The sequence below is a fragment of the Moschus berezovskii genome, chromosome 11 (assembly GCF_049115385.1).
Source record: "Moschus berezovskii isolate FMDL1 chromosome 11, NW_MosBer_1.0, whole genome shotgun sequence".
Classification (NCBI taxonomy): Eukaryota; Metazoa; Chordata; class Mammalia; order Artiodactyla; family Moschidae; genus Moschus; species Moschus berezovskii.
The window spans coordinates 96,984,677-97,012,328 of record NC_142470.1 but is presented as its reverse complement, the minus strand read 5'-3'; the positions used below and the strand labels follow the sequence as shown (position 1 = coordinate 97,012,328).

At 47.6% G+C, this 27,652-nt stretch overlaps 1 protein-coding gene across 1 annotated transcript; it reads right to left on the bottom strand.

The window, feature by feature from the left end:
- Positions 1 to 8,545: 8,545 nt before the first annotated feature.
- SPR (sepiapterin reductase) lies at positions 8,546 to 17,620 on the bottom strand. The gene is made up of 3 exons (XM_055400695.2): positions 17,239 to 17,620; positions 16,360 to 16,650; positions 8,546 to 9,348 (listed from the first exon to the last, which is right to left on the bottom strand). Exons 1-3 carry the CDS (start codon positions 17,558 to 17,560, stop codon positions 9,158 to 9,160), a joined length of 804 nt encoding a protein of 267 aa, XP_055256670.1. The 5' UTR covers positions 17,561 to 17,620; the 3' UTR covers positions 8,546 to 9,157.
- Positions 17,621 to 27,652: the final 10,032 nt, after the last annotated feature.

Genomic DNA, 27,652 nt, shown 5'->3' with positions numbered 1-27,652 from the left:
AATTAGGGACATAGCTGCAGCTCCTAAATAGGCAACATCACGCAGGGAGCCTTTTAATGAGCTGGGAAGCCACATGAGCACACACTGGAGGATGTGAGTTGCGTTCGAAACCCTGAAGAACACTTCTGTCTGATGGCAGATGAGTTTGTTACAGACTGTAAGGTTAAACACTGCACAAAGTCTTTACAAACACCCCGGTGGCAGGGCAAGGGGAGCTGGACTTTCTCCCCAGAGATGCATGAGCTGGAGAAGTCATTTCCTGTCTGAGCCTCAGTTTCCTCATCCGTACAATGAGCTGCTACCTTTCGAAGAACGAGTGAATGCCAGCAGGGTTTCAGTTCTGGGTTATCTGCTGAATTTTGGATGATTCCTGACACAGTTCCCACCCAGCTTTGGCACGAAAAACAAGAGGGCTGGTATTAATGAAAGAAGCTGGGGTCAGGGAACACCAAAGGCTTAAGGATGCCCAAAGGAGGGTGTGAGCGCTATTTCCCTGGAGGGCTGGGCCAGCCAAGCCGATTAGGGCCCCAGAGCAGCTGTGGGCAGAGGGAGGCCGCTGGGAGAGAGGGGACTCAAACGGCTCTTTCCCACCCTCTCCCCCACCAGCCTGCTCTGTGTAAAAATTCCAAACTCCCAATCAAACCCCCATCTCTTTCTTCTTCCATTCACCTGCCCATCTTCCTCTCCTCATCTCTCCTTTTCTATCCAAACTCATAATTAATCGCTCAAGGCAAAAGTAATGAATGTTAATTGGCCATCTGTAGGAAGACTAATTAAAATCTACCACGCTGGGGTTTCAAACATACCTATAGCAACGGAGTGAATCGGGAATGAGGCGAGGAGGGACTGAGGTAACAGCTGAAAGACTGCAAAACACCATTGGGCTTAGGTGTGAGGGAACAACGCCAGAGAGGGGCTGAGACGCTGGAGCGAGGGAGCGGGGAGAGAAACTTACTTGATTTATTCTCGCCACTGCAGGGCCTGGCGTTGTGTGGCTTTCTGTTTTGTATTTAACAAACACATTTACACATTTCCTTCTCGCTGGACGTGGTTTAAGGGGTGGCTGGAGTTTGTCGACACACAATTGTCACTCCTCGGCCCCAGGCCTGAACACACCCCTTTATCCAAGTACACTTGCACCATGTCAAATCACACACACACACACACACACACACCCCACACCCACTCCCACATATGCTGGCTGGTTAAATCTCTCGCACAGCTTTGCACAGGTTCAGGCTTGTCACATTATACACACGCGCATCCAGTTATAACCTGAGAGCAACCCAGGGACATGTGGTGACACACGATCACATGTTATCATGTCTGCACACTGTTCTATGCATGTACACTTTAAGCATACAAACCATATCTGAGATGCAGATATGAAAGTGGGTGGGCACTCCTAGTAGTTTATACCTACACTCAAATTCACACAATTTTCTTCTAGATACGCACAGATAGATACCCAGGCCCACATTTGCATGCATATACTGTTACCTGGCAAGTTCTACATCAAAAGTTTTATACACAGGTATACTGTGGTGACTTAGATGGTAAAGAATCTGTCTGCAATGCAGGAGACCCAGGTTCAATCCCTGGGTTGGGAAGATCCCCTGGAGAAGGGAATGGATACCCACTCCAGTTTTCTTGCCTGGAGAATCCCAGGGACACAGGAGCCTGGCGGGCTACAGTTCACGGGGTCACAAAGAATCGGACACGACTGAGTGGCTAACATTTTTCATGTATAAGCAGAGCCAAATATTAATACTAAGGTGGCAAACAGTGACCCATACATACTTGGCTGGGGGCCAGGGCAGGCCTATGTATGAGTCATCAGTCATCTGTATCCACATATGTGCATACAGAGACTCCGGCCCCAGGAAAGAACACACCCTGAATGATGACCACTCACCTTCTTGGGAACACAGCGGGGGCTGGAGCCACAGATGCAAGCGCTTAGGCCTCATGTCCTCTTTCACTGCTTTGAGCAATGTAGGCACCTACAACCTGCCTAGAATGGCCCATCCAACCTTCGGGCAGAAAGGATGGTGGATCTTGGGAAGGAGGGAGAGATGACTTGGGAGTCGGGACTGGCTTTGAGGAGGCAGGGCAGAGGTGAGGCTGCTGGCGAGGGGATGGGTGGCAGGGCCTCTGGACTCTCCCTGTCTTGATGGGGTCAGTTATGTGGGTGTGGGGAGGCTCCCACCACTGGGCCTGGCACTGTGGGAAGAGCTCTACCTGGGGCAGGGTGCCTTCCACCAGGGCTCCTGTTCACTTAGATTGAGAAGGCTGCCCTCCTTTCTGAACAGATTTGGAGGACTCTTCCTCCTGACTGTAAAATCCCTTTGTGACAAGTGTAGATGAAAGCAGGAAGGAGTGCAAACACATGGAAAAGAACTTCCTGATACAGGGGGCCAGGGGTAAGAACCTGGAAAGGGTCAGTGAAGAGAGGGGAGCCAGCCTCCCCTGCTCCTCACCAGAAAAAGGTAAGTACCCTGGGCCTTATGCCCACACTCCCTGCTCAGGATCTGAGATTCTCAGATCTCTGTGGCTCAGAGTCAGTGTCCCAGCACATGCCTAGGCCCAGCAGGGAATCCAGTTGGGAAAAGAGCCAGCCAGAAAAGGGCCATGGCTTTGGCGCTCCCAGTGGGTGCTACAAGCTGGGTGTGTGCCCGGAGGTCAGGAGCCAGCCACTGAAGGGATCCCGGCTCTAGTAAAAGGCTGCGAAGAACGCCTGAGGTCCAGGAATGACAGACATACAGGAGGCCGACACTCACTACCATCCCTGTGAGTTCCAGGGGGTTTGGCCGCCCTTCCTCCCTACTGACAAGTGAGGGCACCCAGCGGCTCCAATTGCCCGGGGCCGCATGGCTCTAAGAGGCCAAACCAGGCCACAGAAGCCAAGTCCGGTACTAGGCCTCTCCGTGTGCAGGCCGGGAGGCAGTGGGCCTGCTTCCCTGGGTGTGGACTTCCTGGAGAGCCTCCGGGTCCTCGGGGATCTCCCTCTGCCAGGCTGAAGGCCTCAGCGTTCTCTGGGAGGAATAGGCACACACATGCACACACTCTCACACTCACACACACAACCCTACGACAGCTTCTACATTTGGAGCTGACAGATGTGCAAGGTAACAGCTCGGTGCCGCCTGTGCAGCTGAGGCCCCACGTCAGAGTGGGATTATTTCCAGCGAGGCTCAGGGCGGCTGCATGAGCGCAGGCCCGGGTGTGTGTGAGTGTGTGAGTGCGTGTGAGGGGGAGAGAGAGAGAGAGAGTGTGTGTGTGTGTGGTTTCTCTTACCCTCTCTCCTTCCATCTGAATCTCTCACTATGTTGCAAATCTTTCTCTGTTTCCTCCCTGTGCTTCTCTGTCTTCCTCTTCTGTCCCGTTCATGCTGCCTCAGCCTTTCACCCTCACTGTCTGAGTTTTGTCGTCTTGACTTGGATGCTTCAGAGAAGAGAGAAGACATGCCTCGCCCCGACTCGCTCACTTAGCCCATCCCTTTCCTGTCACACTCAGCAGGCTCGAGAACGGACTCCTAGAGAAAGCCCATTTTGTCTCAGAGGATGATGCAGCTGTCCCTGCCCTGTGCATAGGGCTCCTGCCTGGGGGACAGGGTGGTGGAAGCTGGGGTGGTCATAAGGCTGAGAGCAGCTCGCTGCCTGACTCCTCGCCTTGGTCACTGTCTTCAGGCTTGGCCTTCTTCTCCTACTGAGCCAGCTCACCCCGCTGCTCATCACTTATGTGCAGGCCTCCTTTGCTTCCCAAATGTTCTATCTCCCTCTTGTTATTCCCAACTCCCAGCACAAGCTCAGCCTACCCACGGCCCTGGGCTGACCCCAAATCTAGACTCACAATGACCCTGACCTTGGCCACATATTAATCCTTAATTCTGACCTAGATAACCCCAATTCCTAAGCCTGACTCTGTCTCTTGAACTTCCCCCGCTTTGAGCGGTTAGCTCCTTTGATCTCTGCCAGTATCACCTGAGTTTACAAGGTTCACAGCTCATTTTTAAAATTAATTAATTAATTTTCACAGCTCAGTGTTTAGTACTGTATGTAGCATTCGAGTGGGGACATACTTGGACCCACTGAACTGGAATCTGTAGTAAAGGAAGAACAATGGAAGAGTGATTTTTTTTAAACTTTCTTGGTGATTCTGACACAGGCCAGTCCTACTCATGTCCACAATACACACATGAGGGCTTGCCTTTAGGGACTCCAAGGGGGAAGCCAAGGGGGTGGAGTTCAACCGCCACATAGGCTGGTGTGGGTGGAGGCTTGTCTGCCAGGCACCAGTCGTCACACCCAGGCCCTTTTAAATGCTTCACTATACACCTGGCAGTGGGCCACTATGGCATTCACTTGGCACTCATTCGTTCATCCATTCACTCCCTTATCCCGTATCCATTCGCTCATTTATCATCAAAGACTCAACAAGGCCTCAAAGAATTAGGTCTGAGTAAGGTCTGTGGGATACACACAGCCCCTTGAGCCTTGGATCCCTGGGGTCAAACTGGGCCTTGGAAGGGCAGGACCTGACAGGAAAGGACTCCGCAGCAGCTGGACCAAGACCTGAACCAGCGTACGGACCAGACAGATTCCCGCGGCCCCAAAAGGAGGCACCAGGTCTCAAAAGTGGGACCCAGGCCCCTCTATCCCTTGCCCTGGGGTTGGGAACAGGGGACACGGGCCTGTGGGCTGAGACCACTAGACAGCTTGCAGGCCGGTCAGCTGAGGAATCGTCTGAGCCCCTGGAGTCAGCTGGGGGTAGGCCTGAGAGGTGGATCCCTCAAAGGAAAAAGGAGGCTTCCTTTTCCCTTCCTTCCTTTTCCCAACCGCTTCCTGAAAGTCAAAGGTCAGGACCCTCTCAGCTCACACTAAGGGCAGTTAGAGCTGTGGGGTTGGGGGAAATGGGAGACAGAGGGGAGGGGAGGGGAGTCTTGCTGGAGTGGGATAATTTAGGGTGGGAGTGGGGAGGTGGGCTTCACTTCAAGTCTGAGGGAATGTCCTGCATTTAGCCCTGCCTCCCAGCACTGCAGCAGAAGACCCTGGGGCTGGGGCAGAGAAGCAGCGACAGCTCACTCTCTCCTCCATGCAGCTACCCTCTAAGCCTCCCTTCAGTGACCCCAGAGGCTCACAGTGAATCCTCAGCTAACCTCCCCGCAAGCTGCCTGGTGTCTTCAGGCCCACCCCTGTGTGAAGCTGTGGGGGCCCCACCCCGCTGATTGGCAGTGCTTTCACCCCCATCCCTGTCGCTGCACAGGACCCCGCTGAGGTCCTGTGGTGAGGGCGCAAGGCTGGGCACTGGGAGCGGGAATTACTGCACACACGTCTGCACAGGAGGCCGTGTTCTGTGGGGAGAGGCTGGGCGAGAGGAGGCTGGAAGGCAGCAACCCCGAGCCCAACTCTGAGGTGAGACCCCGGGGGAGCTGGTGGCACCCTGCCCCAGGACTGGTCCTGAGAGGCCAGGTAGGAACAGCTGCTCACATCCAGCCTTGGCCAAACAGTGGACTCAGGCACCAGCCTGTATTTTATTCAGGGGATGAAGGAGAGGAATTGGGGGTGGGGAGGGAGCTTCTGACCAACCCAACCCCTGCTGGTCATGATCATGAACAGAGGTGGGTGCTGGGGCTCCCTGGGGGTGCGCCTGGACTACCCCCCTCCCCCGCTCCCACAGGCCAGCAGCTGGCCTCCGGCTCAGGGGTATTAAACACAAAACTGAAAAACTACCAGCTCATTCACGCCACAGACAAAGAAACCTTGTTTGTCTTTAGGCTAATCTGAGGCCCGCACGGCCAGCAGCTGAGCTCTGGGCACGTGCAGGCATGTATTGTGTGTGTGTTCGAGTGCGCTCATGTGTGTGGTAGCCAAGGGCAGGCCGTGCACTCTGAGAACACACATGGCTGCCCCTGAGGTGGCAGAAAGGCCTCCCTGCCCCAGGGGTGCAGGACCTGGGGAGGCTGAGTCCAGTCCAAGAAGCAAGGCCTGGGAAATCCCTATGGTCAGAGCATAGGGATCACTACAGAGGCCAGGAGGACCCTCCGGGGAGAGTGATCCCGGCTCTTTCTGCCTCCCCAGCTCCCCGGGGGCTCCTGAGAGTCCAGAAAAGTACAGGCAGAGAGAAAGGTCTAGGGTCGTTTCCAAGGCTCTTAAATCCCCCAACTCCGAGCTGAGAGAGGACATGTCAGGAGTGGGAGTGCGTTGCCACCTTGTGGGGACATGTGGTACTTCTCCCTAAGTCTTGGTAAACTAGCTTCCTAGGGAGGGAGACAGCCCCACCGGACATCATACATTTTGCTGGTGCCGACTGCCCTTACATTCCTTGGGAGCAAGAGGCCAGGCGAGGAGATCTGTCCCACACTCACCAGACAGAAGTAGCCCAGGCTGGCCCAGCCCCACCCACAGAGGCCAATCTGAGGACAGCAGATGCAGCCTGACCACATTTGAAGCACCTGAAACAGCAGCAGCAGAAGCAGAGACATTACTTTGCTAACAAAGGTCCGTCTAGTCAAGGCTATGGTTTTTCCAGTGGTCATGTATGGATGTGAGAGTTGGACTGTGAAGAAAGCTGATCACCGAAGAATTGATGCTTTTGAACTGTGGTGCTGGAGAAGACTCTTGAGAGTCCCTTGGGCTGCAAGGAGATCCAACCAGTCCATTCTAAAGGAGATCAATCCTGGGTGTTCATTGGAAGGACTGATGTTAAAGCTGAAGCTCCAATACTTTGGCTACCTCATGCTATGAGTTGACTCACTGGAAAAGACTCTGATGCTGGGAGGGATTGGGGGCAGGAGGAGAAGGGGACGACAGAGAATGAGATGGCTGGATGGCATCACCGACTCAATGGACATGAGTTTGAGTGAACTCCGGGAGTTGGTGATGGACAGGGAGGCCTGGCATGCTGTGATTCATGGGGTCGCAAAGAGTCGGACACGACTGAGCGACTGAACTGAACCGAACTGAAGAAAAGGAAGAATCTTAGAGCTCATCTATTCTAAGGAAACTGAAGCCCAGAGACAAGCCCCTGCCCAAGGCCCACAGCATCTCTATCACAGAGGGAAGTGAGACTGAGGGTTCGACTCCAAGACTCAAGCCTTTTCCTGAGGGTCTGGTGAATCCAGGACAAGCTGTCCAGACAGAATCCCAGCCCGAGAGCCCAGGACTACAGAGGATGCAGTGAGGGCTCTTGCCACAGGTCAGCAAGGGAATGGGCATCTGAGCCACATGGATGAGGCTACGGATGCTCTGTCATGTCTGACTCTTTGTGACCCCATGAACTGTAGCCCGCCAGGCTCCTCTGTCCATGGGATTCTCCAGGCAAGAATACTGGAATGGGTTGCCATTTCCTTCTCCAGGGGATCTTCCTGACCCAGGGATTGAACCCAGGTGGCTCCTTTACTGGGGACCCATCAGGGACACCCCATCTTGATATTAAAAGGCAATACATAATATCAGCCTCTGCGGGCACTTAGTGCAGTGCCCGCACTGTGCTGAACATTTACAAACATTAGGTCATTTAATACTCATGGTGCCCCTTTGAGGGAGGCACCATTATAATCCCTTTTTTCAGATAGGGAAACTGAAACAAGAGGAGTAACCTGCCCTGGGTGGCAGAGCAGGGGTCTGAGCACCGTGCCTTTGACTGCACTGAGGGCAAAGGCTCTGCTGGGTGAAGAGCGAGCGTGAGTTGTTCCCTCCCTCCCAGGGAACCCAGCAGGACACTGTCAGCTCTAGCTCAGGGCCTGCCTCCGCAGGGACCGGGGCTGCCTCCGGTTCCCCAGGAGGCGTGGCTTCAGTGCGCCCTCTGCTGCGCACTAGGAGGAACAAAGAGATCTGTCCGCCAATCAGAGGCTGGGCTGAGTCCCGAGACGGCCGGCAGGAACCATGGTCTCCCTGACCGAATAAGGGACAGGGACAGAGGGCTGGCTGGCTGCAGACCATCACCACTGCGGAGCTCCCAGCCTGCCCACACCTCCTGATCTGCAGCCGGAGCGCGCCCTTGGTTTCTCAGGGCTTTTCCCTCTTAGAATCTTGTCTACCTCCCACTAAGCCATGTTGGTCCTATGTCCAACCCTCTGAGGATCAGGTCTGTGGGGCAGATGAATGTTACCAGGAGGGCCCACGACAGGTCCCCTGAAATCTGGGATCCATCCAGAGCATTGCCATGTGGGTAAAGGGCAGAGTTGGAAATCGAAGAGAGCCAGGGAAACTCCCTTTTCCCAAGGGCGGGGGAGCTGTAAGTCAGGCCTTAAAGGCTAGATACTCTTTGAATAGGCCAAGGGTGAGGAGGGGGTGTAAGACTGGGGTGAGAATAGGCAAAGGCATAAAGGAGGCACAGGTGTCTGGGCAAGCCACCGAGGACAACTTTGTTTGAACCTGGGTTTGCTACTGAGAGGAGCTCTGTGAGAAGAGGCAGACAGCCCCAGGACGCCCCAGGACATGAGGGCAACACCCCAAGTTTGGATTAACTGCCTCAGGAACACCCCTTGGGTCGAGGAAACCAGGGAGTTAGTCATAGGACCTGTATCAGAAGAGAAAGCAGGTATTAATAAAGGACAATCCAATTTTATTTGTATCTGCCTTTAACATGTACAGAAACTCTGAGGCTCCTTTCCCCCATCTGGTGGATAGACGGTAGATTCCGGAGGGAGGAAGCATCAGAATGAGGACACAGAGTTCAGTGAAGGTCTTGCTACCCTGGGCAAAGTTCATCCTGTGGGCCGGGCCTTGCGCTGTCCTCGAATCCCTCCAGGGCATCTGTCAATCTACGTGGGTCCTCCTGTTTGACACTAGCTCATCCCCCCTTCCCCATGGACTGGTCATAGGCTGGAGACCCATCCTCCTTTAGCTTCCTGTCCTAGTTTTCCCATCCCTAAACTTCTATATCTAGGGAGAAAGAACACAAACAGCCATAACTTGTCTCTCCCAAGTCCACTCCTAACTCAGCGTTGTCAATTCAGATATCTGAAAACTGGGCACTCCAGCCACCCAGGGCCTTCACAGTTGGTTGGATCTGAGGGCAGGGCAGTAAGCATGAGTGCTTATCTGTGTAAGGTAGGGTTGGCAGCACCACTGTGGCAGGATGTAGGGAGGCACAGGGCCCCTGGGTGTGCCTGTAAGAGGGCGAAGAAAGCCCCTTAAACCAAGGGACGGTCTTATTCATCGTAGAAGTCAACATGGGCTCCAGACTTGAACTTGTCGTTTTGCAGCAAGCTCAGAAGTTTCTGGGCTGATATCTTGCAATCCACAAGTTCCCCCTTTCTCTTCAGCTCCTGCAGACTTTTTCGCAAGTCTGGGTCCACAGAGGTCTCCCGGGCTAACTGCTGCATGTCAGTGTCCAGGGGACCTAGGGGATGAAGAGCAGAAGATGAAGGGACATGGCTGAGGCAGGGGCCCTGATCTGTGTGTGGAGTTGGGTGGAGTCAGGTCTGGCCAGAGGCAACACCTCACCTTGGCTGACATGTGGTCAATGTCACCAAAGGCTCCACACTGTCACTGTCAAGCTCCAGACTCATCCAGTGTCCACTGAACACGGTCCCCTTAGACTACCAAATCTACAGATTCACACTACCCCATCACTCCTCCTCAAAGTCCCAGAGCGGAGAGAGACACCTTCCCTGTGGGAGGAGAATGAAGAGAGCAACCAACTTCTCAAGGGCTCCCGAGCCAGGCCAGTCCAGCACCAGGTCAACTCCCATGGCCCTAGGTGGCTCCCTGTGCATTACCAAAAAGTCTACAAACAATAAATGCTGGAGAGGCTGTGGAGAAAAGGGAACGCTCTGCACTGTTGGTGGGAATGTAAATTGATACAGCCACTATGGAAGACGGTGTGGAGATTCCTTAAAAAACTAGGAACAAAACCACCATATGACCCAGCAATCCCACTCCTAGGTTGGTTTCCTACCCTGAGGAAACCAAAATTGAAAAAGACACACGCATTCCATTGTTCACTGCAGCACTATTTACAACAGCTAAAACATCGAAGCAACCTAGATGTCCATCGACAGATGAATGGATAAAGAAGTTGTGGTACATATATACAATGCAGTATTACTAAGCCATAAAAGGAGCGCCTTTGAGTCAGTTCTAATGAGGTGGATGAACCTAGAGCCTATCATACAGTGAAGTAAGTCAGAAAGAGAAAGATAAATATCATATACTAACGCGTATATATGGAATCTAGAAAATTGGTCCTGAAGAATTTATTTTCAGGGCAGCAATGGAGAAACAGACATAGAAAATAGACTTATGGACATGGGGAGAGGGGAGGAGACGGTGCGCTGTATGGAGAGTAACATGGAAACTTCATTACCATATGCAAAACAGACAGCCAATGGGAATTTGCTGTACAGCTCAAGAAACTCAAACAGGAGCTCTGTATCAACCCAGAGAGGTGGGATGGGGAGGGAGATGGGAGGGAGGTTCAAAAGGGAGAGGACATACCTATACCTATGGCTGATTCATGTTGAGGTTTGACAGAAAACAGCAAAATTCTGTGCAGCAATTATCCTTCAATTAAAAAATAAATAAATTTACAGAAAAGTCTACAAACAATACATGTTGGAGAGGGTGTGGAGAAAAGGGTTAGATTCCTCTTGCACTGTTGGTGGGAATGTAAATTGATACAGTCACTATGGAAGACGGTATGGAGAGTCCTTAAAAAACTAGGAATAAAACCACCATATGATCCAGGAATCCCACTGTTAGGCATACACCCTGAGGAAACCAAAATTGAAAAAGACACGTGTACCCCAATGTTTGCTGCAGCACTATTTACAACAGCTAGAACATGGAAGCAACCTAGATGTCCATCAACAGATGAATGGATAAAGAAGCTATGGTACATATATGCAATAGACTAATACTCAGCTATAAAAAGGAACACATTTGGGTCAGTTCTAATGAGGTGGATAAACCTAGAGCCTACTATACAGGGTGAAGTAAGTCAGAAAGAGAAACATAAATATCATATGTTAATGCATATATATGGAGCCTAGAAAGATGGTACCAATGAATTTATCTGCAGGGCAGCAGCAGAGAAACAGAGAGAACAGACTTTTGGACATGGCAGGGGAGGAAGGACAGGGTGAGATATGGAGAGTAACAGGGAACCTTACATCACCATATGGAGAATAGAGCGGATGGGAATTTGCTGTACGGCTCAGGGAACTCAAATAGGGGCTCTGCATCAACCTAGAGGGGTGGGACGGGGAGGGAGACGGGAGGAGGGTTCAAGACGGAGGGGATGTGTATACCTATGGCTGATTCATGTTGATATCTGGTAGAAAACAACAAAATTCTGTAATGTAATTATCCTTCAATTAAAACTAACTAATAAAAAGAAAGAAATGATAGCTGACAACTTCCCAAATCTCTGAGATTTGCACATCTAAGTTTATGAAGCTATTATTTCAACCCCAAATTATCTTCTCCAAGACATCAGGACTAGATGGCTTCACTGGTGAATTGTGTCTATTTTTTATGCCAATACCATACTAGTTGGATTACTGTGGCTTTGTAATATAGTTTGAAATCAAGGAGCATGATGCTGGGGATCTTTGTTCTTCTTTCTCAAGACTGCTTTGGCTATTGAGAGGTTTTCTGTGGTTCCATATATATTTTAGAATTGTTTGTTCTATTTCTGTGAAAAATGCCACTGGAAATTTGATAGAGATCGCGTCAAATCTGTAGATTGGGTTGGACAGTATTGACATTTTAACAATATTAATTTATCCAATCTATGAACATGGCATCTTTCCATTTTATATCTTCTTGAGATTCTTTCATCAGTGTCTTATAGTTTTTGGTGTGCAAGTCTTTTACCTCCTTCGTTAAATTTGTTCCTCGGTATTTTATTCTTTTGGATGCAATTGTAAATGGGACTGTTAATTTCTTTTCCTGATACTTCATTATTAGTGTATAGAAATGTAACTGATTTTCACATTGTTTTCTCTATTAAGATGATCATACAAATTTTATCTTTTGTTATTGTGGTGTATGACACTGATTTATTTCCAGATGTTGAAACCATCCTTGCATCTCTAGGATAAATCCCACTTGATCATGGTATACAATCCTCTTAAAGTAATTTTTCAATTTGGCTCACTAACAATTTTGTTGAGGATTTCTGCATCTATGCTCGTCAAGGATTTTGGCCTATAATTTTCCCTCCTTGTAGTGTCCTTGTCTGATTTTAGTATGAGGATAATGTAAGCCTCATAAAGTGAGTTTGGAGAGTGTTCCCACCTTTACATCCACTTATGTAGCGTGCCTTCCACCTGCTGATATGGAAGCAGCCCTCAAGATCAATGTCCAGTTTAGCTGCCTCTAATAAAGCCATCCCTGGTCACATCCCCAGCAAATGCTTCCTTCTTGAATGCTTACAAATTCACTGTTTTTATTTGGCTGTGTCAGGTCTTCGTTGTGGCATGTGGATTTTCAGTCTCCACTGCAGTACGCTAGATCTTTTAGTGGTGACAGGCATGCTCTTTAGTTGCGGCATGTGAACTCTCAGCTGTGGTACGCAGTACCTAGTTCCTGAACCAGGATCAAACCCAGGCCCCCTGCACTGGGAGCACGGAGTCTTAGCCACTGAACTACCAGAGAAATCCTATTTAACAATTACAAATGCAACAGTCAGAACTGGACATGGAACAACAGACTGGTTCCAAATAGGAAAAGGAGTACGTCAAGGTTGTATATTGTCACCCTGCTTATTTAACTTCTATGCAGAGTACTTTCTCACCTGGGGAACCACAGCACCCCAGAATTTGGAGTCAATGGACCCCATGGGCAGAAAATCAAGGACTCTTGGACTTCGAAGAACCACCCTCCTCATCCTCAAATATCTTTCAATCAAATATCGGTGCATCCCCAGTAAGAAGGGATTTGCTACCTTTCCAAACAGCCCATTCCCCCTTTGGACACCTGTTAGGACGTTCTTCCAGAGACTCAAACAGAAACCCAACTGCTCTCAGTCTTCATTCAGGCTCTAAGAGCCCCACAAAAAAGTTCAACTTTCTCACAATGTCCATGGCAGCTCCCTGAGACGTAAACCAGTCACATGGTATTCTGGAGTTTGTTCTGCTCCTGACTATGGCTTCCATTTGCTCTCTGTTGATTGAGTCTGAGGCTGAGCTCAGAGTGGGTGCTATGTTGAATGTCAGCTGCAAGAATAACTGTATGTAACTGGGAGGAAAAGAGGGAGGACTGGGTACTAGAGAGCATGAGCAAGTAGAAATTGCACCGATCAGGACCTTGGAGCAAGGTTTGATCTGGGCTATGTTGCATCTGGGTTTTTTTTTTTAACATAAATTTATTTATTTTAATTGGAGGCCAATTACTTTACATGCATCTGGGTTTTGATCAGGTTAATCTACCTCTTTGCCCCCAGGGTCCCTAGGGGAAAAGACTACTGGATCGCCACTTAAATTGCTCAGACATCATAAACCATCTTCTAATTCCAGCAACCTCAAGCCTAGAATAGAAGCCTCACTCTTAAGAAAGGGGTATAGCAGCATCACGGTAGAGAGATGAGAAACCAGGCCAAGTGTCACAAGACACCCCCCTCCTTTAAATTTCATGAGAATGGGGCCCTATTTTATTTATCACAGCATCCCCCAGTGTTCCAGCACTGTTCAGCATGGGATGATCAGCATTCAACAATGTCTGTCTGCTCTTCATTCAGATAACATTCACTGCAGACTGGCTTCAGTTCTGTTCAGTTCAGTCGCTCAGTCGTGTCCGACTCTTGAGACCCCATGAATCACAGCACTCCAGGCCTCCCTGTCCATCACCAACTCCCGCAGTTCACTCAAACTCATGTCCACAGAGTCGGTGATGCCATCCAGCCATCTCATTCTCTGTCGCCCATTCTCCTCCCGCCTCCAACCTTTCCCAGCATCAGAGTCTTTTCCAGTGAGTCAACTCGTCGCATGAGGTGGCCAAAGTATCGGAGTTTCAGCTTTAGCATCAGTCCTTCCAATGAACACCCAGGACTGATCTCTTTTAGAATGGACTGGTTGGATCTCCTTGCAATACAAGGGACTCTCAAGAGTCTTCTCCAGCACCACAGTTCAAAAGCATCAAGTCTTCGGTGATCAGCTTTCTTCACAGTCCAACTCTCACATCCATACATGACCACAAGAAAAACCATAGCCTTGACTAGATGGACCTTTGTTGGCAAAGTAATGTCTCTGCTTTTTAATATACTATCAAGGTTAGTCATAACTTTCCTTCCAAGGAGTAAGCGTCTTTTAATTTCATGGCTGCAATCAGCATCTGCAGTGATTTTGGAGCCCAAAAACATAAAGTCTGACACTGTTTCCACTGTTTTTCCATCTATTTCCCATGAAGTGATGGGACCAGAAGCCATAATCTTCGTTTTCTGAGTTGAGCTTCAAGCCAACCTTTTCACTCTCCTCTTTCACTTTCATCAAGAGGCTTTTGAGTTCCTCTTCACTGTCTGCCATAAGGGTAGTGTCATCTGCATATCTAAGGTTATTGATATTTCTCCCAGCAATCTTGATTCCAGCTTGTGCTTCTTCCAGCCCAGTGTTCCTCATGATGTACTCTGCATATAAGTTAAATAAGCAAGGTGACAATATACAGCCTTGACGTACTCCTTTTCCTATTTGGAACAAGTCTGTTGTTCCATGTATAGTTCTGACTGTTGCTTCCTGACCTGCATACAGGTTTCTCAAGAGGCAGGTCAGGTGGTCTGGTATTCCCATCTCTTTCAGAATTTTCCACAGTTTATTGTGATCCACACAGTCAAAGGCTTTGGCATAGTCAATGAAGCAGAAATATATGCAGACTGGCTTAGTGGAGTGCTTTTCGAGAAGCTGGGGACAGAAAGATGAATAGTGCATAATCCCTGCTTGCAAGGCTTTCCTATGCAGAGAGAGGCATATACGCATTAAGATAATACAGTATGATAAGTCCTATTTAACAATTACAAATGCAACAGTCAGAACTGTACATGGAACAACAGACTGGTTCCAAATAGGAAAAGGAGTACGTCAAGGTTGTATATTGTCACCCTGCTTATTTAACTTATATGCAGAGTACATCATGAGGAACGCTGGGCTGGAAGAAGCACAAGCTGGAATCAAGATTGCTGGGAGAAATATCAATAACCTCAGATATGCAGATGACACGATCCTTATGGCAGAAAGTGAAGAGGAACTCAAAAGCCTCTTGATGAAAGTAAAAGAGGAGAGTGATAAAGGTTGGCTTGAAGCTCAACATTCAGAAAACAAAGATCATGGCTTCTGGTCCCATCACTTCATGGGAAATAGATGGAAAAACAGTGGAAACAGTGTCAGACTTTATGTTTTTGGGCTCCAAAATCACTGCGGATGCTGATTGCAGCCATGAAATTAAAAGATGCTTACTCCTTGGAAGGAAAGTTATTACCAACCTAGATAGCATATTAAAAAGCAGAGACATTACTTTGCCAACCGAGGTCCATCTAGTCAAGGCTATGGTTTTTCCAGTGGTAATGTATGGATGTGAGAGTTGGACTGTGAAGAAATCTGAGCGCCGAAGACTTGATGCTTTTGAACTGTGGTGCTGGAGAAGACTCTTGAGAGTCCCTTGTATTGCAAGGAGATCCAACCAGTCCATTCTAAAGGAGATCAATCCTGGGTGCTCTTTGGAAGGACTGATGCTAAAGCTGAAACTCCGATACTTTGGCCACCTCATGCGACGAGTTGACTCACTGGAAAAGAGTCTGATGCTGGGAGGGATTGGGGGCGGGAGGAGAAGGGGACGACAGAGAATGAGATGGCTGGATGGCATCACCGACTCGATGGACATGAGTTTGAGTGAACTCCGGGAGTTGGTGATGGACAGGGAGGCCTGGCGTGCTGTGATTCATGGGGTCGCAAAGAGTCGGACACGACTGAGCAACTGAACTGAAATGAACTGAACAATCAGATAGTCCTTCACAGTTTGGGATCACTTCCACAAGTTTGACCTCATTTAGTCCTACAAACAGCCCTGTGAAACAGGTAACATCTTCCCCATTTCACATGAAGAAATGAGGCACAGGCCTGGAATTCAAATCCTAACATCCTAATCATCTCTCAGACTCTACTATCTCAGACTTCCTGTCCCCACCCTCAAGTCCAGGCAGCTCCCCACTCTCAGTCCATATCCACTAACTACAGTTTCCTGCCTCTACCAGCCCTAACTTCCTTGGAGCCTGTATTTCCCTTAAGGAGTGATGTGTCGTGATTCAAGGACAATATATTCTATGGGGCCTTTCCTGGAGGAGACAGAGAAGGCTCCCAGCCCAGTCCCCAAAGGGTAACCAGCCAGTTCTGAGAACAGGTGGCAGTAAAGTCTCACCTACCTGGGGCATAGCTCAGCACCCTCACACTAGGTTCTTCTGCTGCCAGGACCTGGAACATCATGTTACGGGCAGCCTTCCCAGCACAGTACAGTGCCCAGCCCTTGAAGGGCTGCAGGGCACAGATGGACGAGATGTTAACCACAGTCCTGCTGAGGCCAGGACTGTCCGGGAAGGCCTTCAGGATACTGGAAGTCAGGCAGAGCGTGGAAGTCAGGTTCAGAGTCCAGTAGTTGTTCACTTCAGTTGGGTCAGCCAGGTCCACCCAACGTTTGGATACATCTCCAAGAGTGCCTGAAAAACCAGACCTTAGGAATCACCCAGTGCAAGGCGGGGTTTTCTCTTCTTCCAGCCCTTTTCAAATTCATTCAGACACCCGCTTCCCAACCACACCTAAAGGAGTCTCTCTAGGGCTTCTGAAGATGCCTCCTTCTTCCCAGCCCTGCAGACTGACATACCTGGGGAACCCCCTTACCGGAAGCTTCAAACTGAGAGGGGGCATGCTCTGCTCTGGGGCTGGGTTCAGGGGTACTCTGGGGGCCATTTGGATAACGGGGCAATTTACAACTGCGGGGAGAGTCCATGCCCTAACTCAGGTCTCCGCCAGAGGGCGCTGAACAAGAGGATCAGAAAAGTTCCACAGGCCTTCTGGAACAAATGGCGTTGAAACAGGAAGGGGGACGGGGGGAGAAGCGGGGAGAGTGCGCCGCCCAGACAGCACTAGATCTTCCTCCCCACCTCGCTGAAAGCAGGACTTCCAGGCGTCTTTTCTGACTCCTAGGAGTCACCTTTAAAGTTCCAAGAAGCGAGGCGGATGAGAGGGAGAACAGAACGGGACGCTAAGCAGTATTCCAAGCGCCCACGGGCCCTCGGGCGCCTTACCCGCATTGTTGATGAGCAGCAGCCGCTGCAGGCCTTCGGGCCTGGGGAGGTCGCACAGAGCGCCGAGCAGTCGCTGCAAGCCGGCCTCGGCGCCCAGGTCGGCGGGCACCCGCACGACGCGCAGGCCCGGCCGCTCGGCGCCCAGCTCGGCCTCCAGCTGCCGCAGGGCCTCGTCGTTGCGGGCGCTTAGGACCAGCACGGAGCCGGGCGACAGCAGCGGGGCCAGGAGCTGGGCCAGCGTCCGTCCGAAGCCCCGGGAAGCCCCAGTCAGCACGCAGAGGGTGCGCCCCAGGCCGCCCACCTTGCCGACGCTGCCCTCCATGCCTCCTGCCTGCGAGCCGGAGCCGCTGCCGCGCCCCGGCAGGGGGCGGGCGGCCGCCGAGCGAGCAGGAGGAGGCAGCGCCGGGCGAGGGCGGGAAGCGGAGCGCCGGCCGCGCCTTACCTTTGCCGCAGGCGGTGAAAGTGGAGGTGACTGCAAAATTAGAGCGCCTAGAGACTAAATCTGGAGAAGGCAATGGCAACCCACTCCAGTGTTCTTGCCTGGAGAATCCCAGGGACAGGGAGTCTGGTGGGCTGCCGTCTGTGGGGTCGCACAGAGTTGGACACGACTGACGCTTCAGCAGCAGAGACTAAATCCGAGGCGGGATCCCCACAGGAAATCTTAGCCCAGTGCGGACCGCGGGCCTTATCCTTTGCCCTGCAAACCCATCAGTGCCCCTATGGAACTCAATTCTCCTCCCGAGTTCAGAACTAACTGCCTTGTGTAACTGATTAAGTAAGTAAGTGTTAGTCGCTCAGTCGTGCCCGACTCTTTGCGACCCCATGGGCTGCAGCCCACCAGGCTCCTCCCCACCAGGCTCCTCTGTCCATGAGATTTTCCAGGCAAGAATACTGGAGTGGGTTGCCATTTCCTTCTCCAGGGGATCTTCCCAACCCAGGGATCGAACCGCGGTCACCTGCACTGCAGGCAGATTCTTTTACCGACTGAGCTACAAGGGAAGCCCAGTGAACGTGATTCCCTCCAGGTTAAGCCATTTTGCTTCTTGCTAGACATCTCCGCACGTGCCACAGTTTAGGGACTGGGGTCCCTACTATAGGGGAAACTTGCCACCCTGGAACAACCTCTGGGGGAACAGAGTCTTCTCTGTACTGTGTTCACACAGATTCCCCTCGCCTCTCTGAGATTTCTCACTTCTGTCCCTAAAGTTCCGTGTTTGCTGGGATCCTGCACCAACTCATGCCACAGTCTTCCTAGTAGGCAATTCCATCCACGCCCACATTCAGGTGTTCAGAAATGACCAGGCCTGTGCTTCAGAAAACCCACATTTCTGGCTTTTTTTCACAGAGAGGTCTCAACTTAAAAAAAAAATATTCACAACTTATAAGTTTTATTTTATTTGGTGGGAATTTTTAGGACTTCAAGCCAAGGAGATAGCATTTCAAGAAACCCTGAAAGAACTCCAAGGAGGCAAAGAGAGGTACCAGGTTATACAGCAGTTTTTCAACAAACGACAGGTCGTCTGAACATCAAAAGATTATTGTTAATTAAAGAAAACCAGATGACCCAAGTCAAGGAATTTAGCACTTTTCTATGCATGGGAAGCTGCAAGAGTCTGGATTCACTGAAATCATTCCTTTGATACATGCCTTAGCTTTCAGGGGCCAGTATCCTGTTTTCACATCCCTGAATTCCTCAGGGCTCACCACAGGGAGTGGTTGCAGTCTGACCGCCACTAGATGGCAAGTACTCTCTCCTTCCTAAACCCTAACCCCGACCCTGAGTTCCCTCAAGGCTCACCAGCTCACTGTCTGTGGTGGCTGCTGGTGACTGCAACGTCCTTGTTTACTGATACGGCAGGAAGTATTCCATCTCTTAGAGGCAAAATGGGAAAGTTGGCAGATGACCCCAGATCTCCTTAAAAAGCAGTCTCCTGAGAGTTTAGCAAGTGTGGTAGGCAACCCTCATAGCTCAGCCCAGGACCACACAGGGCTCTTCTCCAGAGACAGACAAAATTGCCTTTCAAGGCTCCTAGAAAAATGCACTTTGCTCCCTTGTTCTTTGGGCTGTCATTGTGAACACCAGAGAGAAGCTGTGGGAGAAGCTTTTCACTTCCACTTAGGTGCCTTTACCACAGACTTTTTGTAAAATGTACACCCCAGACTGTAGTAAATCACTGTGGAAATTATTCTAAGAACAAATGAAACTGGAAAATTTAGTAGATTTATTTATTTATATAGCATAGCATTATTTTGAGACATTTTAATATAAAATAGGATAAAGAAAATAAGTATTTATGCTAACTGATGTTGGGAGTCAAGATTACCAGGTTAGTTAAGGGAATAATCTCTAAATTAAGTTTGAATTGGAAGCCAGAAAATGGTAGAATTTACTGCAATTACTTTCACATTTATACAATAATACCAAAAACCTTTTTCCCTTTTGATGTGTTCATTTTCCAATACCTGTTGCAACAGAAAACAACAAACCTGACTCCATATTGAATCTATTCCTTTAGCTCTAACCTTTGTGCTCTGGTGCCTGTGCTTTTGTCATGCTGGCTCTGTACCTTTTGTAAAAAGTGTTGCCTATAGCCTGAAACATGTGGGATTGCGCATTCTCTAGACTCTGACCTTTAACACTTTTATTCATATAGAAATGAAAAGTTGCAGAACGGAGGATAACATTTGTCTTGTCAGAGGTTTATAGGAACATTTAAGACCTTATCTACTGGAGACCTACAAGAACAAAGAACTCTAGCACCAAGAAGTTTGCAACTAGCCATACCACCTTGCCCCTTTTAGTATAAAAGAAACCCGAATTCTAACTTGGGTAAGGTGATTCTTTGGAACACTCCTCCACTATCCTCTCAGTCTGCTGCCTTTCTGAATAGTTTCCATTTCTTGCCCCAACACCTTGTCTGTCAATTTACTGGCCTGTTGTACAGTGAGCAGCACAAGCTTGCACTCAGTAATGCTATGACGCTCCTTTTTAAGAGTTCTCCCTGCAACAGTGGCAGAGATTAAGGCAGTGCCCAGATAAAGTCTGCACTTGTGTTTTGTTTGTCCAATAGGGCTTTTTTTTTTTTTCCTTTAAAATGTGAGGTGACATTTCTAAAGTGGAAGATTTTACATAGTATCAGAATTTCCAGCTTCTTTGGAGTAATGGGAATGCCTGGCAAGCTGGGTTCTGATTGAGGTGAGCAACAGCACCTCTTGGAAAGAAGACTGTACTCCAGTTTGCCAAGATTTTCGTCACTCACAGGTGTAGGGAAACATTTGTTTCCCACTAATTTCCAGTGGTCATGTATGGATGTGAGAGTCGGACTGTGAAGAAAGCTGAGCGCTGAAGACTTGATGCTTTTGAACTGTGGTGTTGGAGAAGACTCTTGAGAGTCCCTTGGACTGCAAGGAGATCCAACCAGTCCATTCTAAAGGAGATCAATCCTGGGTGTTCATTGGAAGGACTGATGCTAAAGCTGAAACTCCAATACTTTGGCCACCTCATGCGAAGTGTTGACTCACTGGAAAAGACTCTGATGCTGGGAGGGATTGGGGGCAGGAGGAGAAGGGGACGACAGAGGATGAAATGGCTGGATGGCATCACCGACTCGATGGACTTGAGTTTGAGTGAACTTCGGGAGTTGGTGATGGACAGGGAGGCCTGGCGTGCTGTGATTCATGGGGTGCAAAGAGTAGGACACTACTGAGCGACTGAACTGAACTGAACTGAATGACACATAGCTGAATTCTTACTCAGTAGTGATGGTCAAAACATTAAAAGCCAGGGCATCGTGCTGGATGGTGGATCTCAGGATGAGATGAGGAAACTTTTGAGGCTTTAACAAGGACAGGACTCTCTATACCTGTATATCATTTGAAGCTCCCCTGTTTTTCACTTATCTATTAAGGATGGAAGATACAGAAGTTAGATTTGATTGCTTCAAAGCTAAACACTCTTGTACTGGCCCAAAGGCCTACTCTTTAAGTAAATTTTAATAGCTTCCCCCTGCTCTCCTGGCCTCAGAAAACAAGTTGGTGAAATCACAGTCTCATCCATTCGTTCATTCAGCATTTATTGATTTTCTACCATGTGCCAGGCTTTGAAGAAAGGAGGGAACAATAAAGGGATGGCCTAAAATGGCAACCCACTCCAGTACTCTTGCCTGGAAAATCCCATGGGCAGAGGAACTTGGTAGGCTGCAGTCCATGGGGTCGCTAAGAGTCAGATACGACTGAGCAATCTCACTTTCAGTTCAGTTCAGTTCAGTCGCTCAGTCGTGTCCGACTCTCCGCGACCCCATGAATCACAGCACGCCAGGCCTCCCTGTCCATCACCAACTCCCGGAGTACACTCAAACTCATGTCCACAGAGTCGGTGATGCCATCCAGCCATCTCATTCTCCGTCGTCCCCTTCTCCTCCCGCCCCCAACCTTTCCCAGCATCAGAGTCTTTTCCAGTGAGTCAACTCATCTCATGAGGTGGCCAAAGTATTGGAGTTTCAGCTTTAGCATCAGTCCCTCCAATGAACATCCAGGATTGATCTCCTTTAGAATGGACTGGTTGGATCTCCTTGCAGTATAAGGGACTCTCAAGAGTCTTCTCCAACACCACAGTTCAAAAGCATCGATTCTTCGGCGATCAGCTTTCTTCACAGTCCAACTCTCACATCCATACATGACCACGGGAAAAACCATTGCCTTGACTAGACGGACCTTGGTCGGACTTTTCACTTTTATGCATTGGAGAAGGAAATGGCAACCCACTCCAGTGTTCTTGCCTGGAGAATCCCAGGGATAGGGGAGCCTGGTGGGCTGCCATCTATGGGGTCTCACAGAGTCGGACACGACTGAAGTGACTTAGCAGCAGCAGCAGCAGCAGCAGCCTCTTCTAAACTTAGCAGCTTCTTAGAGGAACTATTTGGAAATAGCACCCAAGGAGAGTATGGTTTGCTTGACTGGAAGAGAGCCTGGAAAATTTTTCTTTTCTGAGACAAATTGTTATCTGCTGTACCTGTCCTCCCACCTGTCTTATTTCAAGTAATATTTCAGTAGTTTATGAATAATATTTCATGGGAAACACAGTTCACAGAATTAATTTAATAGTATCACAGTGGTTTACCAAATTTGTTTACACATTGGAGTCACTGGAGAACTTCAGTACACTTATGCCTCTGTCCCACAGGCCTCGGTTTGGGGATCTTTTATTCTATTTAAACTAAAGCAAACAAACCCAGTTCACCCATTTCTCCCACCTCCACCCCCACCCCCACCTCTTACTACCACCAATCTGTTCTCTGCATCTCTGTGCTTGATTTTTGGGTTTTGTTTTTAGATTCCACATATGAGAGAGATCACGTGATGTTTGTCTGACTAATTTTGCTTAGTGTTAATATAATGTCCTCAAGTTCCATCCATGTGGTCGAAAATGCAAGATTTCACTCTTCTTTTTTCATGGCTGAATGATATTCCACCATATATATATCCCACAATTTTTGTATCCATTCATTCATCCTTAGACAATTCAATTGTTTCCGTATCTTGACTGTTGTAAATAATGCTGCGATGAACAGTCAGTTCAGTTCAGTCACTCAGTCATGTCCAACTTTTTGCGACCCCATGGACTGCAGCATGCCAGGCTTCCCTGTCCATTACCAACTCCTGGAGCTTGCTCAAACTCATGTCCATCGAGTCAGTGATGCCGTCCAACCGTCTCATCCAATGAACACAGGGTTGCATATATCTTTTCAAGTTAGTGTTGTTTTCTTTGGATAAACACCCAGAAGTAGAATTGGTGGATCATATAGGAGTTCTATTTTTAATTTCTGAGATACCTCTATACCATTTTCTATAGTAGTTGCACCAATTTGCATTCCCACCAACAGTGCACAAGGGTTCCCTTTTCTCCACATCATCACCAACACTTGTTTCTTTTCTTTTTGATAGCAGCAGTTCTGACAGGTATGAAGTGATATCTCATTGTGGTTTTGAGTTGCATTTCCCTGACGATTAGTAATGTCAAGCATCTTTTCATGTGTCTGTTGCCCATCTGTGTGTCTTCTTTGGTAAAATGTCTATTCAGATTCTCTATCCATTTTTAATTGGATTGTTTGGCTTTCTGCTTCTGAATTGTATGATATTGTTTGTTTTAGTCCCTTATCGGATATATGATTTGCAATTATTTTCTCATTCAGTGGATTTCCCTTTTTGTTGTGTTGATAGTTTCCTTTACTGCGCAGAAGTTTTTTTAGTTTGATACCCTCTCATTTGTTTATTTTTGTTTTTATTGCTTTTGGTATCAGATTCAAACAATCATTGCCAAGACCAATATATCAAGGAGCTTACAGCTTATGCTTTCTTCTGGGAGTTTTATGGTTTCAGGTCTTATATTCAAGTCTTTAATCCATGTTTAGTTCAGTTTTTGTGTATCATGTAAGATAGTGACTCAATTTCATTCTTTTGCAAAAGGCTGTCCAGCTTTCCCAGTACCAATTATTGAAGAGACTGTCCTTTCCCTGTTTGATATTTTTGGCCCCTTTGTCATTTTTATTTTTGTTTTGTCATAATTATTTAACCAAATTTGTGGGTTTATTTCTGGACTCTATTCTGTTTCACTGATCTATGGGTCTGTTTTTTATTCCAGTACCATACTGTTTCAGTTACAAAGCTTTGTAATGTATTTTGAAATTGGGGAGAATGATGACTTCAGTTTTATTTTTTTCTCAAGAATTTTCTCTGGGAATTTTTAAGAGCTCTCCAGATGATTCTAATGTGCAAACAAGCTTCAGAACCACTGCAATAGCAATTGGCAGTAACACTTTTTTAAGGGTATAAACACCTGAAAGGAAAGTCATATGTTAAAATAGGTTTAAAAGCATTTAAAGGAAAAATTAGTGAAATTTGAATAAGCTCTGTAGGTTAGTTACTGATATTGTATCATTTCCTGATTTTGACTCATTTCTCAGTCAACTGGAGTACCTTGAATTTGTTTTTTCAGAGAAGATATAGAAGTTGTTTACTTTTTGAGTTCTTAAATATATAAAATTATCTTCTGTTACATTCTCTTATGAACAAGACCAAAATATGACATAGGATTATTGACTCATAATGTTTTTTATTTGATATTCTGAAATGACACTCTATCTCCTTTCCAGTATTCAGTGTTACCCATCCCCCCCCCCAAATAAGCCTGGTGTTAATGTTTTTTATTTTGTAAGTAACTTATTCTATTCCAGACTGGGTTCATACAGGATTATTTATTCACAAACTTTGAGTCTACTTGGTATGTTTAGGTGTAGGTCTCATTTTTAATCATTTATTAATTTATTACACAAAGATTTATTGGGCATCTACCATGTGGAAAATTCTGAAAGAGATGGGAATACCAGACCACCTGACCTGCCTCTTGAGAAACCTGTATGCAGGTCAGGAAGCAACAGTTAGAGCTGGACATGGAACAACAGACTGGTTCCAAATAGGAAAAGGAGTACGTCAAGGTTGTATATTGTCACCCTGCTTATTTAACTTCTATGCAGAGTACATCATGAGGAACGCTGGGCTGGAAGAAGCACAAGCTGGAATCAAGATTGCCGGGAGAAATATCAATAACCTCAGATATGCAGATGACACCACCCATATGGCAGAAAGTGAAGAGGAACTAAAAAGCCTCTTGATGAAAGTAAAAGAAGAGAGTGATAAAGGTTAGCTTGAAGCCCAACATTCAGAAAATAAAGATCATGGCATCTGGTCCCATCACTTCATGGGAAATAGATGGAAAAACAGTGGAAGCAGTGTCAGACTTTATTTTTCTGGGCTCCAAAATCACTGCAGATGCTGATTGCAGCCATGAAATTAAAAGACGCTTACTCCTTGGAAGGAAAGTTATGACCAACCCAGATAGCATATTAAAAAGCAGAGACATTACTTTGCCAACCAAGGTCCGTCTAATCAAGGCTATGGTTTTTCCTGTGGTCATGTATGGATGTGAGAGTTGGACTGTGAAGAAAGCTGATCGCCGAAGAATTGATGCTTTTGAACTGTGGTGTTGGAGAAGACTCTTGAGAGTCCCTTGGACTGCAAGGAGATACAACCAGTCCATTCTAGAGGAGGTCAATCCTGGGTGTTCTTTGGAAGGACTGATGCTAAAGCTGAAACTCTGAAACTTTGGCCACCTCCTGTGATGAGTTGACTCACTGGAAAAGAGTCTGATGCTGGGAGGGATTGGGGGCGGGAGGAGACGGGGACAACAGAGAATGAGATGGCTGGATGGCATCACCGACTCGATGGACATGAGTTTGAGTGAACTCCGGGAGTTGGTGATGGACAGGGAGGCCTGGCGTGCTGTGATTCATGGGGTCGCGGAGAGTCGGACACGACTGAGCGACTGAACTGAACTGAACCATGTTTTCATGGTAGTTTAGTGGGCACTTTTGTTAGGAAGACAACTCTTTCGTCAGTTTAGGGATATCTTTCTCTAACTTACCTCATTACAGTCTTTTTAAGTAGAATTCCCAATATTTGGTTCATTTAATCTGACTTGTACTCCTTTCCCAATTTTGAACCAGTCCATTGTTCCATGTCTGGTTCTGTTTACTTCTTGCCCTGCATACAAGTTTCTCAGGAAGCAGGTAAGGTGGTCTGGTATTCCCATCTCTTGAAGAATTTTCTCATTTTGCTGTGATCCACACAATCAAAGGCTTTAGCTTAGTCCATGAAGCAGAAGTAGATGTTTAACTGGAGTTCTCTTGGTTTTTCTATGATCTAATGGCTGTTGGCAATTGATCTCTTGTTCCTCTGCCTTTTCTAAATTCAGCTTGTATATCTGGAAGTTCTCAGTTCACATACTGTTAAAGCCTAAGTTGAAGGATTTTGAGCATTACCTTGGTAGCATGTGAGATGAATGAAATTGTGTGGTAGTTTGAACATTCTTTGGCATTGCCCTTCTTGGGGATTGGAATGAAAACTGACATCTTCCAGTCCTGTGTCCACTGCTGAGTTTTCCACATTTGCTGGCATATTGAGTGCAGCACTTTAACAGCATCATCTTTTAGAATTTAAAATAGCTCAACTGGAATTCCATAACCTCCACTAGCTTTGTTTGTAGTAATGCTTCCTAAGGCCCGCTTGACTTCACACTGCAGGGTGTCTGGCTCTAGGCAAGTGACCAGACCACTGTGGATATCTGGGTCATTAAGACTTTTTTGTACAGTTTTTCTGTGTATTCTTGCTACTTATTCTTAATCTCTTTTGCTTCTGTTAGGTCCTTACCATTTCTGTCCTCAAGATTGCCAGGAGAAATGTCAACAGCCTCAGATATGCAGATGATACCACCCTAATGGCAGAAATTGAAGACAAACTAAAGAGCCTCTTGATGAAGGTGAAAGAGGAGAGTGAAAAAACTGGCTCAAATTTCAACATTAAAAAAACTAAGATCATGGCATCTGTTCTCACCACTTCATGACAGATAGATGGGGAAAAAATGTAAATGGTGACAGACCTTATTTCTTGGGCTCCAAAATCACTGCAGACAGTGACTGCAGCCATGATATTAAAAGATGCTTGCTGCTTGGAAGAAACATAGGTTTCAAACCTAGACAGCATATTAAAGAAGAAACCTAGGTGACAAACCTAGACAGTGTATTAAAAAGCAGAGACATCACTTTACTGACAAAGGTCCATATAGTCAAGACATGGTTTTTCTAGTAGTCATGTAGGGATGTGAGAGCTGGACCATAAAGAAGGCTGAGCACTGAAAAATTGATGCCTTCTACCTGTGGTGCTGGAGAAGATTCTTGAGAGTCCCTTGGACAGCAAGGAGATCAAACCAGTCAATCCTAAAGGAAATCAGTCCCGAATATTCATTGGAAGGAATGATGCTAAAGCTATTGCTGGAAAAGATCGAAGGCAGGAGTAGAAGGCAACAACAGAAGATAAGATGGTTGGATGGCCTCCCTGACTCAATGGACGTGAGTTTGAGCAAAACTCCAGGCGACAGTGGAGGACCGAGAAGCCTGGTGTGCTGCAGTCCATGGGATCACAAAGAGTCAAACACAACTTAGTGACCGAACAACAACCATCATATTGATGTCTTTTATCACTTTTATGTGATCTCAATAAATATTTCTTAAATCAACCTTTTAAATCACTGTAGCATCAATCTGTAAGTCGTTGCCTCCTTATGTTTACCTTGTTGAATACAGGGCTTCAGACTGCTTTAAGGTACAAGGACAGTAGCAGTCAAGCTCAGCGCTTTGCAGAATGGATTATTGTCACCTGCTCCATGTGCAGGAGGGTTATAAGTTATATGTGTGTGTGCACCTGTGTGCATGAATGTGTGTATGTCTCAAAGGTGGTCTCTAAGTCGTTTTTGTTGGCCATGGAGAGAAGATGCTGATTGCTTGCAAAGGCATCTGGCCCA

Bases quoted from the DNA above. Each gene is read 5' to 3' on its own strand.
- SPR (XM_055400695.2), bottom strand. From the start codon at position 17,560: ATGGAGGGCAGCGTCGGCAAGGTGGGCGGCCTGGGGCGCACCCTCTGC. The intron at 16,651-17,238 runs GTAAGGCGCCCG...CTGGTTTTTCAG, and splicing joins GCTGCTCATCAACAATGCGG to GCACTCTTGGAGATGTATCC. The intron at 9,349-16,359 runs GTAGGTGAGACT...TTCATCCCCTAG, and splicing joins GGTGCTGAGCTATGCCCCAG to GTCCCCTGGACACTGACATG.